The sequence below is a fragment of the Bidens hawaiensis genome, unplaced genomic scaffold, assembly GCF_021521415.1.
Source record: "Bidens hawaiensis isolate Kalapana, Puna unplaced genomic scaffold, B.hawaiensis_p1.1 tig00001382_1, whole genome shotgun sequence".
Taxonomy (NCBI): domain Eukaryota; kingdom Viridiplantae; phylum Streptophyta; class Magnoliopsida; order Asterales; family Asteraceae; genus Bidens; species Bidens hawaiensis.
Window position 1 is genome coordinate 1,919,791 of NW_027491078.1, and position 14,256 is coordinate 1,934,046.

The 14,256-nt window shown below is 35.3% G+C and overlaps 2 protein-coding genes across 2 annotated transcripts in view; one reads left to right on the forward strand and one right to left on the reverse strand.

The window, feature by feature from the left end:
• The window catches only part of LOC143572390 (uncharacterized), a 188,972-nt gene that overhangs the window by 51,163 nt on the left and 123,553 nt on the right, over window positions 1-14,256 (forward strand). The window lies entirely within an intron of this gene.
• On the reverse strand, window positions 2,689-11,840 carry LOC143573979 (phosphoenolpyruvate carboxylase 4-like). The gene is made up of 21 exons (XM_077058727.1): window positions 11,635-11,840; window positions 8,516-8,679; window positions 8,328-8,442; window positions 8,187-8,264; window positions 8,031-8,099; window positions 7,874-7,952; window positions 7,720-7,796; window positions 7,568-7,663; window positions 7,343-7,484; window positions 7,163-7,279; window positions 6,992-7,063; window positions 6,535-6,758; window positions 6,313-6,438; window positions 6,114-6,215; window positions 5,890-6,036; window positions 5,710-5,808; window positions 5,522-5,610; window positions 5,298-5,424; window positions 5,012-5,218; window positions 3,138-4,357; window positions 2,689-2,865 (listed from the first exon to the last, which is right to left on the reverse strand). Exons 1-20 carry the CDS (start codon window positions 11,788-11,790, stop codon window positions 3,533-3,535), a joined length of 3,111 nt encoding a protein of 1,036 aa, XP_076914842.1. The 5' UTR covers window positions 11,791-11,840; the 3' UTR covers window positions 2,689-2,865; window positions 3,138-3,532.

Consider the following 14,256-nt stretch of genomic DNA (forward strand, 5'->3'; position numbering starts at 1 on the left):
TACTTGACCGATATTCAATATGAGATATCGGTACTTGACCGATATTCAATATTTTTCCACGATAACTGCTTAGTTTTAGACTACTTATGACACTGATATGATGGAAGCATGCGTAGTGGCTTTAGTAATTAACAAAAAAATATTATCATGTCATGGTAACATACGCGGAGGAGCATTTACTAACTAAGATTTTAAATGAGTGTAATGGTTTTAGTTTTAACTTTTAACTAAGTGTTAAGAAAAGAGAAAATTAAAAAAGAAAATATGTAATTGGTTGGTTTGCAAGTGGTCCCTCCACCTTTGTGTCTAACGACCGCCACCTTGCTAGCGCCTTAGCTAATGGTTCCCTTAAGCTTTTAGCCCGTACTGGTGTGTGATGCCCTCCTCAAGATGATGTGGCTGTGCGTGACGCCCAAGACATGGTGGTCCCTAAATTGATAGCAATGTAAATTCGAAGAAGGGAATTTGATTTTAATAATTTAAGCTTTGGCCTTTTGACCAACAATAATCTTATCTTAATATTATCTATGTTTATCCCAGCTTTCACTATATTGGCCTCAATCGGGCCTTTTTCTAATAGAGATTAACCCAGTTTGTTTTGGACCAAAATATGTCATTTCTTCAAGTTGATGAGTAAAACAAAACTTTTGTTTATTAGAACTCAGGTTTATTTTTTTCTCCAATTAGGGGTGCAAATGAGCCGAGCCAAACTCGAGCTTGAGTAGGCTCGAGCTCAGCTCTTTTAACTTACACAGAGCTTGAGCTCGAGCTTGGCTCGCTCCTGTCTCTATTTCTAAAGCTCGAACTCGGCTCATGTGTGATTTTTCAAGCTCGAGCTCTGCTCGTTTTATTAATCAGTTTATATATATATACTAGATTTTATCCCCCGTATTACGAGGGTTGTTTTACATTATTCGTTTCTAATATTTATATATTTTTTAAAATTTAATTTTATTTATTGTAAGGAAGTTAATAATATACTTAGGGTTTGATGATAAAAGGGTTTCACAAATAAATGAGTTGTTACAGCCCGATTTAAAAGCTATATGGGTTTGATGAAACCCATAACCCGCTTATTTTGTTTACTATAACATTGTTTCTTAATTATAAATAATATTTAAAAAAGCGGATATTAATTTTTAGTATATCCCTATTTTATAGTAGTTTCATATCAAAGATTTTGTGAGACTAATTTTTAATTTAATGAGATGGTATAACCTGTTTACGTGTTATCTGGATTTGATGAGAACCATATATGTGAATTCGGGTAAAATACACTAGAAGTTTTCATATACAAATAAAGCAATCTGGTGACTTGAGAGAATATATGGAGCAACCAGAGAGCTTTTAAAGGTTTCGTTTATATATATTTAAGATATATATATAACTTTATAAAATATGTATTATTTATTTATTTTTTCATATCTATATATATTAATTGATAATAATTATATAAACTTTCAAACAATCCCATCATAAAAAGGTGGTGGCGGCAGCAGTGGTGACGGTCGTGACGGTGGCTATGGCGGTGAGTTTCTAAATTTAACTGCATTTATCATTTGTCTCACTTAACTTGGATAAATGGCATATTTTATCTTAAAACTAATCGGGTTGGTTCTCTGTAAGAAAAGGTTCAGTGAAAGCCAATAGGGTGAAAATTAGGATTAACTTGGAGAATTATTAAATGAAAAATTGGAAATAAATAATCTCACATTTTGTGTATTGGCCGATAATAATCTCACCTTTAAAAATCACTTGCAATGGTCCCACCTTTTAACTATTTTTGTCTCACTGGTCCCCCGTTAAAAAATACTTAACGTCGTTGTGTTTTTTCCCTAGTTTCAAACCGATGTTTTAGGGCTTTTGATCAGAAGAATGATACGAGTCGAGCGATGTAAAACTTATCTCGAAATGGTGATCCAAACGACGAAACAATGTTTCAATTCGGGTGCTTGAATTTCCAATTAACAAAAATCAAGCAATTTAATCACCGTTTCGATATAAGTTTTACATCAGTCGACTTATATCGTTCTTCCGATCAAAAGCCCTAAAAAATCGGTTTGAAACTAGGAAAAAAACATAACGACGTTAAGTATTTTTTAACGGAGGATCAATGAGACAAAAATAGTTAAAAGTTGGGACCATTGCTAGTGATTTTAAATATGGGATTATTATCAGCCAATACACAAAAGGTGAGATTATTTATTTCCAATTTTTCTTATTAAATTGAGATTATTACCAACCAATAGACCAAAGTTTAGATTATTAAATCCAATATCCCCACTTAGATCGTTCGTAGCGGCAACCTCAAAACAGGCGTTTTGAGCCCACAATGCATGGGAACACCGCCCCCCAGGCATTTTGGAGGTCGGCGTTTTGTACATAACGTGAGGTTAGCTCAAATTTTTAGGGTTTTGTGAGAGAGAGGGAGGAGAGCAGGGCGTCTTGGGGGCATTTTCTCACCATACCTACTTTTTGCAAAATGTTCAAAAGCTGACTATGCGTCATATGACGTAAATGTCCAGATGTGTTAGTTTTGACTATGCATGTATCAGAATTAGTTGTAGGCCTGTGTTTACCAATTCCAATTCTAATATCTCAAAGTCTTTGATTTCATAAATTAACTCGGTTTTGAAATATTTTAATTATTTCAAAGTTTGTTTCATAAATTCTTCTTATGCAATAGGGCAAACCCATTGATTACAACCTTGTGTTTATTTCATTAATCCAGAATATATTAGTAAGAACAAGATTACAAGCCCACTGATCAGTAATCAAAATTCATAATAATAAGCTTCACTTCACTGCTACTCAGCCTTTTCCTTCTTATTTCTTTGCTGTAGCTGAACTCTTCCCACCTGATGTCTACATAACCATTAAACCATACCCATAAATGAGATCGCTTTTATTCATAAGCTTAAAAATTTTATGAGAATAAATGCTTTTATTAAACTTTATAACGTTTATAAATTATAATAATAATAATATATTTTTTATTTATTTGAGAATGAAGAAAAAATAGAGATTTAGGTATATAAGAGACTAAAACCTCCAAAATCTCAATCAGATAAGCTAGAGTGTCATCATTGATTATCTTTATTTATTACATAGTATAAAAAAGTATGGATATAGATTACCTTCTTCTTGGGTACACGAGGCTGTGCGGGCTTTTTGGAGGCCGCTTTTGAGGCGGAAGGCTTGGCAGCCGAAGGTTTAGCCGCCGCTTCCTTAACAGGCTTCTCAATCTTAATGGACGCCATTGATTATTTGAGATGTGATGGAAAGCTAGCTTTTAAGACTTAAAGTGTTGGCTTTGATGTTTCACTTACACATAGGTGGTTGTATTTATAGTTGGGTTTAAGGAATGAAAATACTTACTAAACACTTTGCATTAGATTCCTATAAGATAGAAGATGTGACTTAATATCCTACATTATTTTGATGCCTAGATACAACTTGATAATAATAGAGCATATGATACCATACTATAGACTACAATAACTTGTACCACACAATTATTTAGAGCATATATTTATCCGGTGTTCCTCATTCCAGCAGCAATGCCATTGATGGTAATAAGCAATGCATCTCTAAGTTTATGATTCTCGGTATCACTTCTCAACCTCTTCAAAATCTCAATCTGCAACATGTTGAGAGGATTAAGATACGGAAGCCGACTCTCGATCAACTTCCTTAAACTTTTGTTATTCTCGCACAACTTGTCGTGTCCTGTGACAACCAACACGTATTTCTCGGTAGACGAAAGCTCTTTTCGAAGATCATCACCAAGACCTCTACGCGACTCATGAACTAATGCTTGATCGTAGTGTTTAGCAATTGAGTTATCAGTTTTCCCCAACACCATTTCTATTAAGTCGATTGTAGATTGGAAAAAAGGCCATTCTTTGTAAGCTGATTTAAGTTCATTAACTTGTCCTTTGTCACACACACCTTTTAAACCGGCTCCGACTCCGAGCCATGCGGGGAGAATTAACAGGGTTTGGGTCCAGGCGAATATCCATGGGATGGCTCGGAGGTCTCCGATGCCTACTGATGATTTGCGTCTAGTAGGACGGCTACCGATGTTAAGGTGTCCGAGTTCAGCTTGTGGGGTGGCTTCTTGGAAGTAAGTTATGAATTCTGGGTTGTTGTACACTGTGTTACGGTAACTTTGGCAGCTTAGATTTGAGATTTCTTCCATGAGGTTTCGCCAGTTTTGGTCACGTGGCGGTTTTGGGGGGCGAAGGGTGGCTAGTAGAACCGCGGTTGTGTAGATTTCTAGTTGACGGACGGCCATTCCTGGTGACCCGAACTTGGCTTGCACCATTTCTCCTTGTTCGGTAGATCGAAGTGTGCCCTGCGTTCAAGCAAAGGATCAAAAAATGGCATGGTGGTAGAGATGCAGCAACATTACATTAATATCAGTAAGTAATTAAAACTTATTAATTAATATAAGAGAAAATCACACAATAATCATTCTTGGGTGTCTTATATTTATAAGGGTCACATATCTACTTTTACTCGTGTACTTTTTCCTATTAATAATGACTTAACCAACGCCATACTTGACACACCATATTGTGTATAGACTCATGTATGAATTATTATTCGCGTGTAAAATGAAAATATTTTGGTTTAGGGAGTAAAAGTAGATACGCGATCTAAGAATTGTATAACTAATGACCATGTGTTAAATTGTTTTAATATGACCAAAAAGATGTAACTTGCTTTAAAAAGAATGTTATTTTCATGATATTGTCATAATATAACACTAGGTAAGCTTCAAAATGTAGCATTTCATAAACTTCACTTTGTCTCGGGCTGATCGAAATAGAACCTAATCAGGCTTCCAGGTTACAAGGGCCTAGATATAGGCTTATTTGGGCCGCATCTAGCACAGGTCTTGGTCCACTATTTGGTAGAAGCGGGCCTCAGGGCCCAAATAATGAAAGGGCCCAGTTTTTTTGATGTATTGAGGTGACAGCAAATATAGACTGGCTCAGGAACATACCATGACAGAACCAGGTGGCTGGGACTGAATAGCAAGATGTGTAGGACCGCCACCACGGCCAATACTTCCACCACGCCCGTGGAAGAGAGTAACCTTGATACCATACTCTTTGCATGCAGCCACAACATCTTCTTGAGCTTTGTAAAGTTCCCATGCAGCAGTAAAACGCCCTGCATCTTTACCTGAGTCAGAGTATCCAACCATTACCTGCATGCATTAGTCATCAGTATCTTAATTCATAATTCATAACTAATTTCACCTTGCTACCAAATGAATAATAACATACCTCTTGGTGTCCATTGTGATTCTTTATTATGTGGTCTTTATACCAATCAATCGATAATAGTTCCCGTATCACTGCACCAGCTGATCTCAAATCCTTCACAGTTTCAAACAAAGGAACCACCCGTAACCTATTTAAGTGAATCGTAATCCAATGTCAGAACATATCTATTATCACATATACACACATATATGTATTTATATAAAAAATACAAATGGCAGCCTTACGTTCCACCACGACATGGTTTTCCTTTTTCTCCTGCAACAGCAAGCCGCGCATCTTTCTGCAGAAGCTCCACTGCAAGGACATCACTTGCCTGTAATATAGATCGCATCAAAGAATTCAAATTAAAATTTAAATAAGATATGATTAAAGAGATACTAAAATGGTTCTAATCAGTTATTGTGCATCATACATTTGAGGCCATGGAAATCACATACGCTCCTAAGGAGTCACTACCCAACTCAGCAGAGACACGGAAGGTGTCCAGAACTTCTTTAACTTCAGGAGAAACCTAACAGACCATTTCAAGAAAATTTCAAAAATATAATAATAACATTGATCATATCAGTAAAATATGGCGTCTCTTTGTTACCTCTATAGTTGATGGTACCAGAGGCCTCTTTCCCTTTAGCTCTCTTGTTAGAAACTGCAGTCTCTTTTTTTCATCCCATTCACTATATGTTCCCATACCAAGATATTTGGTAATCGCATCAAGTGTATCTGAATGTCTGCCTGATTCCTGTTACGTGTCAGTTACAAATTATTAAATTGAATTGTGATGGTTAATGTATATATTATATATGAAACAGAACGAACCTGACGGAGGTCAAGTTTCATCAGTACCATCCCAAAGACAGAAACTCTTCTTATAAGATCAGCAAGTCGTCCGTCTGCTAGAATTCCTGACCCGCATAATTGCTGTGACAGTTGCAGAGTAAGTTAGACAAAGTCTACCATAAACTGATAAAAGCAGATATATTGTCATTTGTCAGTGATCATGTATAGTGTATACTACCAAAGATTCATAGCACAACATGAGTGGCTGCAATAGCTGATCTGGCGTGTCATAATAATCACCAGGTTCCTGATCACAAGGTAGACCTTCTAGAAGCTGCTCTAACCGTCTACGAGTGTTCATAAGCTGGTATATATAATAGAGAAATTTAGTGGCTACTTCTTGATATCTTAATACTTCATTTAAAGTGTCTTTAATCATAAAAGCATCACTTAACATTACCTTATCTTTTACGTCCCCGAGGACAATTCTATAGGGAGAAATGGCAGATCTCTCAGGGATGCTTGGTTCAAGAAGCTTCTGGAAGCTGGATTTACTGGCTTGTGTATTCTGAGAAGACCTTGGTGTAAGAGGTTGTTGAATAGTGACTGTATTAGACCCATTTCCGTCTACATTTGCTTTCAGATTAACTTCTCTTGAAATTTGGGATGAATTAACCTGCTCATAGTGAAATATTGGTGTTTTTTTCTCAAATATATAAAATTGGTCAAATAAAAAACATCTAAATGGAGAAAGGGTCAAACAGGTTGAATGTGACTCAAAGTCTGTATTTGATGCAAACAACCTTTTAAATGGTTTTCTGGAATGACTTAAATTACTACTGTAGCAATGTTACATTAGTAACCATAATACATATTTTCTATAACAGTTCCGAAAAATGGACAAAAAAAGTGTTTTACCTTGATTTTCAGGGGTTTGTACTTCCCAGGAACATCTAAGCGGGGATAATGAGATTCCACTTCATTGCATTCTATAAAAGCAGTAAAAAGGTATAAATTTCTAATATAAGTATATGACTATATTACTTCATAGTGTTAAATTAAATCAAATGATTGTCTAATGCTTTAACCTGTACAAGAGGGTGCATCAGCTTGAGCTGGAAGTTGTGTAGGTAGGCCATGAACATGATGGCTATGATGCTTTGATGTATTGTTCAATCTCATATGCCAATCCTCTTCAGAATTTTCTAAAAAGAATATATAAGCTTAGTTTAATAACAAGAACTAACAAGAAAATAAATAAACCAGACCTTTATTAGTAATATCATGTGCCAAATGTGACAAGCTATTGCTACATTGGTTCATAGAAAGTTCAAATCTGAGGTTGTCAACTTCACGTGTGTAAAGATCAATCGCCATCCACCTTGATAAAAGAGATACATCTCTTGTTACCTGCACAAGTAATATTAGATAAATGTTATAATAATACTATCACAGAAAATGAATTCGTTCACTTATAGAATCTGAAGCCTCACCTTTGCAGTGACACTAGGATTTCCATCTCGATCACCACCCATCCAAGATCCAAATCTTATTGGTGTGCATGTTAAAGGAAGTGGTCTCCCGGTATGCTGGAAGAAAAACAAATTTATAAAATATTTATATAATTAAAGTCAGGAAAATATACCTTCTTTAGAGCATTGCTGAGACGGCGCAAGTAATGAGGTATGGCTTTCCAAAGGGACTGTTCAACATAATTTAATCCTGATTTTACATAAATAATAAGTAACTTTGTTATCTTTAAAAGGATCCAAACATGAATTTAAATTATTTAACTTTACCAGATCTAGCTTCGTCTACTGGTGTAGGCTTGTGGCGTCTTAGCTCATCTGTCTGCCATATAGAAGTTATCTCTCTCACCTATAAAAATATTAAAAATCATTTACAAAATGGTTTGGTAGTTTTTGCTTCTACTCTACAGAATCTGCAAAAGAGCACCAGATCTTCTATTAGAGCCTCTTGATCTTCCTGTGTAAGATCCTTGCGGTCATTAACTTCTAACAAATGCTGCAAAAATCAACAAATAAAAGTCATATTACCTTTAAACAATAATGTAACCAAAACTTTATCTCAACAAATTATCAAACAACTTACAGAAATTCTAATGTGCTTATATTGAAGAGTACGCCTGTTGATCTGAGTGGGATGTGCAGTGAGGACTATCTCTACCACCTATATAGAGAATAGAAATACTCCAAATATCTATAACAAATGTTAAAATTTCAAAAATCATACCTGATTGCATACAGTGTCATAAAGCACATCTGGAGAAAGCCCACTTTGAATCAGGTGATTAAAAGTATCATCACATGATTTTGAAGCCTGTGCCACATTCCTTGTCTTACAAGACCTGCAATAATATATATATTTTGTCAGTTGAAAAATCGATTTAAGCTTTAACAATACCAATATTGAAGGATCACCTGTGATGAGTTTCAGCAATACCCATTAAGCTAAGAAAATGACTAAAAGCTCTAGCAAGCATCAAGGCTTCCTCTAGTGTCAAGTTTGATAACTCAGAAGCCAGTTGCTTCTCTAAAACCTCTGCTGTACCCTCAATCCCAGCTGCTCTTATAAGGCATGCACTCTACAATTCGATCACAAGTTTCCATCCAAATCAACTTTATGATCATTACCATTTTACATCGCAGATAGCAAAATAAAAGTACAATATCATAAATCTAAGAATCAGAACAGAGTTCTTGATATCCATGTATAAATATAAGAATGACCTTTCTTGCAAGACGCATATATAAGTATTTGTATAAGTACCAGCCAACCAGAAAGAGAATATAGTATTTCTACACGTTTGTTCTCAGATTAAACATCTATAAGTACGAGAATCAGCTGTATTCAATGTTAGTCACTTGATCAAATTGCAGACAATACATTATCACATAATCAAATTGCTCATCGATATCACTAGGATTGAATCGCAAAAGATTTTCTTAGCTTGTAAAGAGTGTACTAGGTTCTAATTCTAAGTAACTTACTACCTACTTTTTTTATTAATATTCTCCCTTGAAAATGGCTTGTTAAATGTTTATAGCTGACTTTCAAGCATTCTTTTGACTTGTTCTGTTTAACTTGTGCTCCATGATACTATAAATACAAGGTCATGTATTATACTTTACTAGTTTACTAATTAGTTCTAAAGACTAAAGAGTTAAGTCAATACATTGAGATCATATTCATTCTTCTAAATGTCTTAACTTTCTATTAATCTATGCAACTGCTTTATATAGACAAATTATACTTTCATATAAATTTGAGGAACTAATATATGTCAAGCGACTATTAATTCTCACAATCAACAAGCTGAAATCTGCTACAGAAGAAAACATTCCAAGTTCTAACTTGTTAAAACAGCTAGAAGTGTACATGATGCACAATTACCACTCCACAAATTTCTGTACGCATTAGCATGCTTGTACTGTACAGCTACCATTCATGTTTCTTGTGCTAAAAGCCTAAATCAGATCTCAACATCATGTTTAGACCACCAGAACCTATAATCACTAAAATTCAGCATAAAAAGTAAAAACAAATTACACACATACTTGTATCATATTAACCAAATCATCGATGAGCTGAATCACAGTTTTAGAAGTTAATACAGAAATAATTTGAACGAAGTCACAAACATGAATCATAAACATTATTTCGTCAAATTTCACTCTCAGATCAAACAATAACAAGTATTCATTTAATCAAATGCAAAATTTTCATCTATTCATACCCTAATACAAATTATAGCTCAGTGCCAATCAATTTCTCTAATCAATTAAAACAGTAACAATTGCAGTTTTGGAAGTTGATACAGAAATCATCTGAACAAACACGAATCATAAACATCATTTTGTCGATTTCTACTCTCCGATAAAACAATAACATCTATCCGATCAATTAAATGCAAAATTATCATCTCCTAATACAAATTATAGCTTAGCAAAAATCAATTTACGCTACACATCATATCAATTTCTCTAATCAATGAAAACAGTAGCAATCACATGAAAACCTAGCGGAGAACAATAATCGAAGAGCAAACTGAACATGTAAGGTTTACTTTTACTCTCTGATTAAACAATAGCATTTATCCGATTAATCAAACTGCAAAATCATCATCTCCTAATACAAATTATAGCACAGCAAACATTAACGTAACAAAACAGCTTAATCAATATACTCTACACATCACCTTAATTTCTCTAATCAACAAAAACAGTTACAATCACATGAAAACCTAAAGCAGAACAATAATCGAAGACCAAACTGAACAAGTAAAGTACGCAAAATCTAATAGTCGTAAACCACCTCAGAGAGAGTGCAAGTTCAAATTTTGTCAAATTTTACTCTTAGACTAAACAATAGCAGGTATCCGATCAATCAAACTGAAAAATCAACATCTCCTAATACAAATTACAGCTGAGCAAACATCAACGCATCAAAAAAGCTCGATCAGTTCACGCTACACATCACATCAATTTCTCTAATCAACAAAAACAGTAACAATCACATGAAAACCTAACAGAAAACATTAATCAAAGAGCAATCTGAACATGTAAAGTATACGTATAGTCGTAAACTACCTGAAAGAGAGTGCGAGTTCAAATTTTCTCAAATTTTACTCTCAGATTAAACAACAGCATGTATCCGATTAATCAAATTGCAAAATCATCATCTCCAAATACAAATTACAGCTCAGTAAACATGAGCACATCATAACAGCTTGATCAATTCACGCTACACATCGCATCAATTTCTCTATCTCTAATCAAACATTACCGGTCACATATAAAAACCTAACGGAGAACAATAATCAAAGAGAAAACTCAACACGTAAGGCGTACGTCTAATCATATACTCATAAACTGCAAAATCATCATCTCCTAATACAAATTACAGCTGAGTAAACATCAACGCATCAAGAAAGCTCGATCAATTCATGCTACACACCAAAAATTTCTCTAATCAACAAAAAACAGTAACAATCACATGAAAATCTAACAGAAAACATTATTCAAAGAGCAATCTGAACACGTAAAGTATACATATAGTCGTAAACTACCTGAAAGAGAGTACGAGTTCAAATTTTCTCAAATTTTACTCTCAGGCTAAACAACAGCATCTATCTGATTAATCAAATTGTAATATCATCATCTCCAAATACAAATTACAGCTCAGTAAACATCAACACACCAAAACAGCTCGATCAATTCACGCTACGCATCACATCAATTCCTCTAACCAACGAAAACAGCAACAAACTAACAATTACACGAAAACTTAAGTTACGTGTAGTCGTAAACTACCTGAGAGAGAGTACGAGTTCAAATTTTGTCAAATTTCCGATTAACTAAACTGCAAAATTATCATCTCGTAATACAGATTATAGCTCAGTAAACATCAATTTACTCTACACATCATATCAATTTCTCTAGTCACCGAAAACAGTAACGAACTAACTATCACACGAAAACCTAACGGAGAACAGCAATCTAACAGCAAACTACATATCGTACACTCGTAAAACCACTACCTGAGAAAGAGTACGAGTCCGCTCAATCTTCTCCGTGATAAACGGACCGACTTCTCGTTGAAGAACGTCATGAAGAAGACTAAACAGAAGTCCGAGATCATCATCATAAGTCTGGAACGAAATCTCCTCTGCTATATCGTCTGTTATGTCCGTCATCTGCTCCGTTAAAATAACCGTTAACGGCGATTGAACTGAATGTGTAGTGTACTAGTGTGGTGTGGTTGGTTTTGAGTTTTGAAGGAGAGTGACGTTGGAAATGACAATGGGTGACAGGTGTCAAGGTGTCACGGGATTAACGGGGATGGTGGGACCCATGGGCTGGTGAATCACTTGATTTGCTGGTCCTATTTTCTGATGTGTGATTATTATATTATTTGAATTTCCGTTCATTTTCTTTGGAAGGTCCGTTAATTACAAAATGCAATTATGGTTCCGTATATTTCTAGATTGTGAGTATCTTTTTTCTTTTTGTTTTTTAACTGCGATTTTCTTACGTGAAATTGTCGCACTTTCTAATTTGAAGAAGCTCGTTGTTCAATTTTAGCTAGAATATATTGTCTTATTTAGGCTCACGTTTGCTTCAAAGTTTGGTTTAGTCATTTCTCAGGAAATCATACCGTCAGCTTTCACTTGATAGTCGTTGTGTTGTCACAAGAACAGAACTCTCTGGTGTAACATGCGGTAGGACGAAAACCTGATGAGCTCGAGATTTAAACTGACAACCTTGCACAAGACCTAACTCAAATATTTCATTGGTCAAGAACTCAAACTTCTTGCCACTAAGCTATGATGGATAGATTGTGAGTATCTAAAAAGATTCATTTGCTTAATGATTTTTTTCTATTTTTTAATGGCCATTTGCTTAATGGTTAGGGATTAAGTTCAATTGATTAAAAGAAACCATTGATTAAAGGGCATAACACTAAGGCTGAGGGGTGTGGGGGGCGCGAGTGGGGGCTCCAGCCAATAATATTGTGACGTGTGGCAGAGAGAGAAACTTGATAAGATGGGTGTTGGAGTCCCCGCTCGCGCCCCTGACCCTGGTGTGGAGGGGCGCGAGAGGGGGCGCGAGCGGTTTTTTTTTTTATTTTTTTATAAATGTATTAAAAAAACGTATTATTAAAAAAACGTATTATAAATGCCGGATAATCAATTTGCAGTGTTACACCAACATAATATTATTTGGTTTGAATACTACCCTTTCATGGCTATGTATTATTATTATTATTCCTGGACTGGTCCGGCCGTCCGGCCAGTTTATTATTTCACTTAATTTTTTTCAACCTTTTCAATGCTTTTAAAAAATATGTGTGTTAAAACCAAGACAAATGGATGACTTTATATGTCATTAAAATTAATAAGATAAATCAAGCAGTTAAAAAAAAAAATAAATCACAATACTTCATTTATGGCCTCAGCTTCTTCTTCTTCGTTCAGATCACAAACCACCACCCTTTATCCTACTTCTTCGTTCAGCTCACAAAAAAAAATAAATCACAATAACTCAGTCATTCACGCATCCCAAGCCTCCTTCACGCTACCCCCAGCCGCTACCCCCAGCCGCTACCCCTCTTGCGCCTGCCTCTTTTTCCGCGCTCGCGCCCCTCTCGCGCCCCTCTCGCGCCTCGGTGGTGTGGTGCTCACGCCCCGGGGCGCGAGCGGCTGGCATCTTGCGCCCTTTCTCGCGCTCCACACCCCTCAGCCTAATGGGCATTATGGAAGACATTAAAGTGTTAAACAATTAGCATACTTATGGATTAAAAATAGGCCTTTGGTTAAAGCTCTGAATTAGAAAGACCGGTCTAAGTTTTATTTTTAATTTGTTGTTTGTTTTTTGCTCTAGTTTCTTGCTAGTTCGTTGTTTTTAATGAAAGTTATAGTTCGAAAAAAAAAGATAAAAAAAAAACAATGGGCATTATAGAGCGTCATAAGTGCATGCGTGTTTCTCCAATAAATCTCATGTAGTCATATGAAAGTTGCAGTTCGTTTATGTTTGTTTATTAAATGTAAATAAATACAAGCACACATAAATGAACACAAATAAACAAATATAAAAACCATTAAGTAGATAACTCTTCAAGATAATACTTAATTATTTTCTATTAATATTATTAATATGTAAGCGAACATAAACGAAAATAAATGAACAAATGAATAATGTGTTCAAATTCGTTCGTTTCATTAAACAAACACAAAAAAAAATTTCGTGTTTGTTTATTTATTAATTAACAAACGAACAAGTGTTCACTGAACATTCTTACATGCCTACATAGTGAGAAGTTTACTAAATTAATAACACTTTTAACCTTTCAGTTTCCCACCATAGTCAAAATTGGCTGCGAAACTAAACATCGAACAAAATGTCACCGGCGCCTGTAATCGGGGTGGCGGTGTTTCTGATCAACGGCAACACGGTGCTTCTCGGTCGCCGCCGATCGTCAGTCGGTCACAACACTTATGCACTGCCCGGCGGCCACCTTGAGTTCGGTCAGTCATCTCTTAAACCACTGTTAGAAGATATTAATTAGGGTTTACTGTACTTACCTCTATTATGATTATAAGATATGATTATATTCGGCTTTAATTTAGTAATAATAATAATGTTAATATAATTGAGCTTGT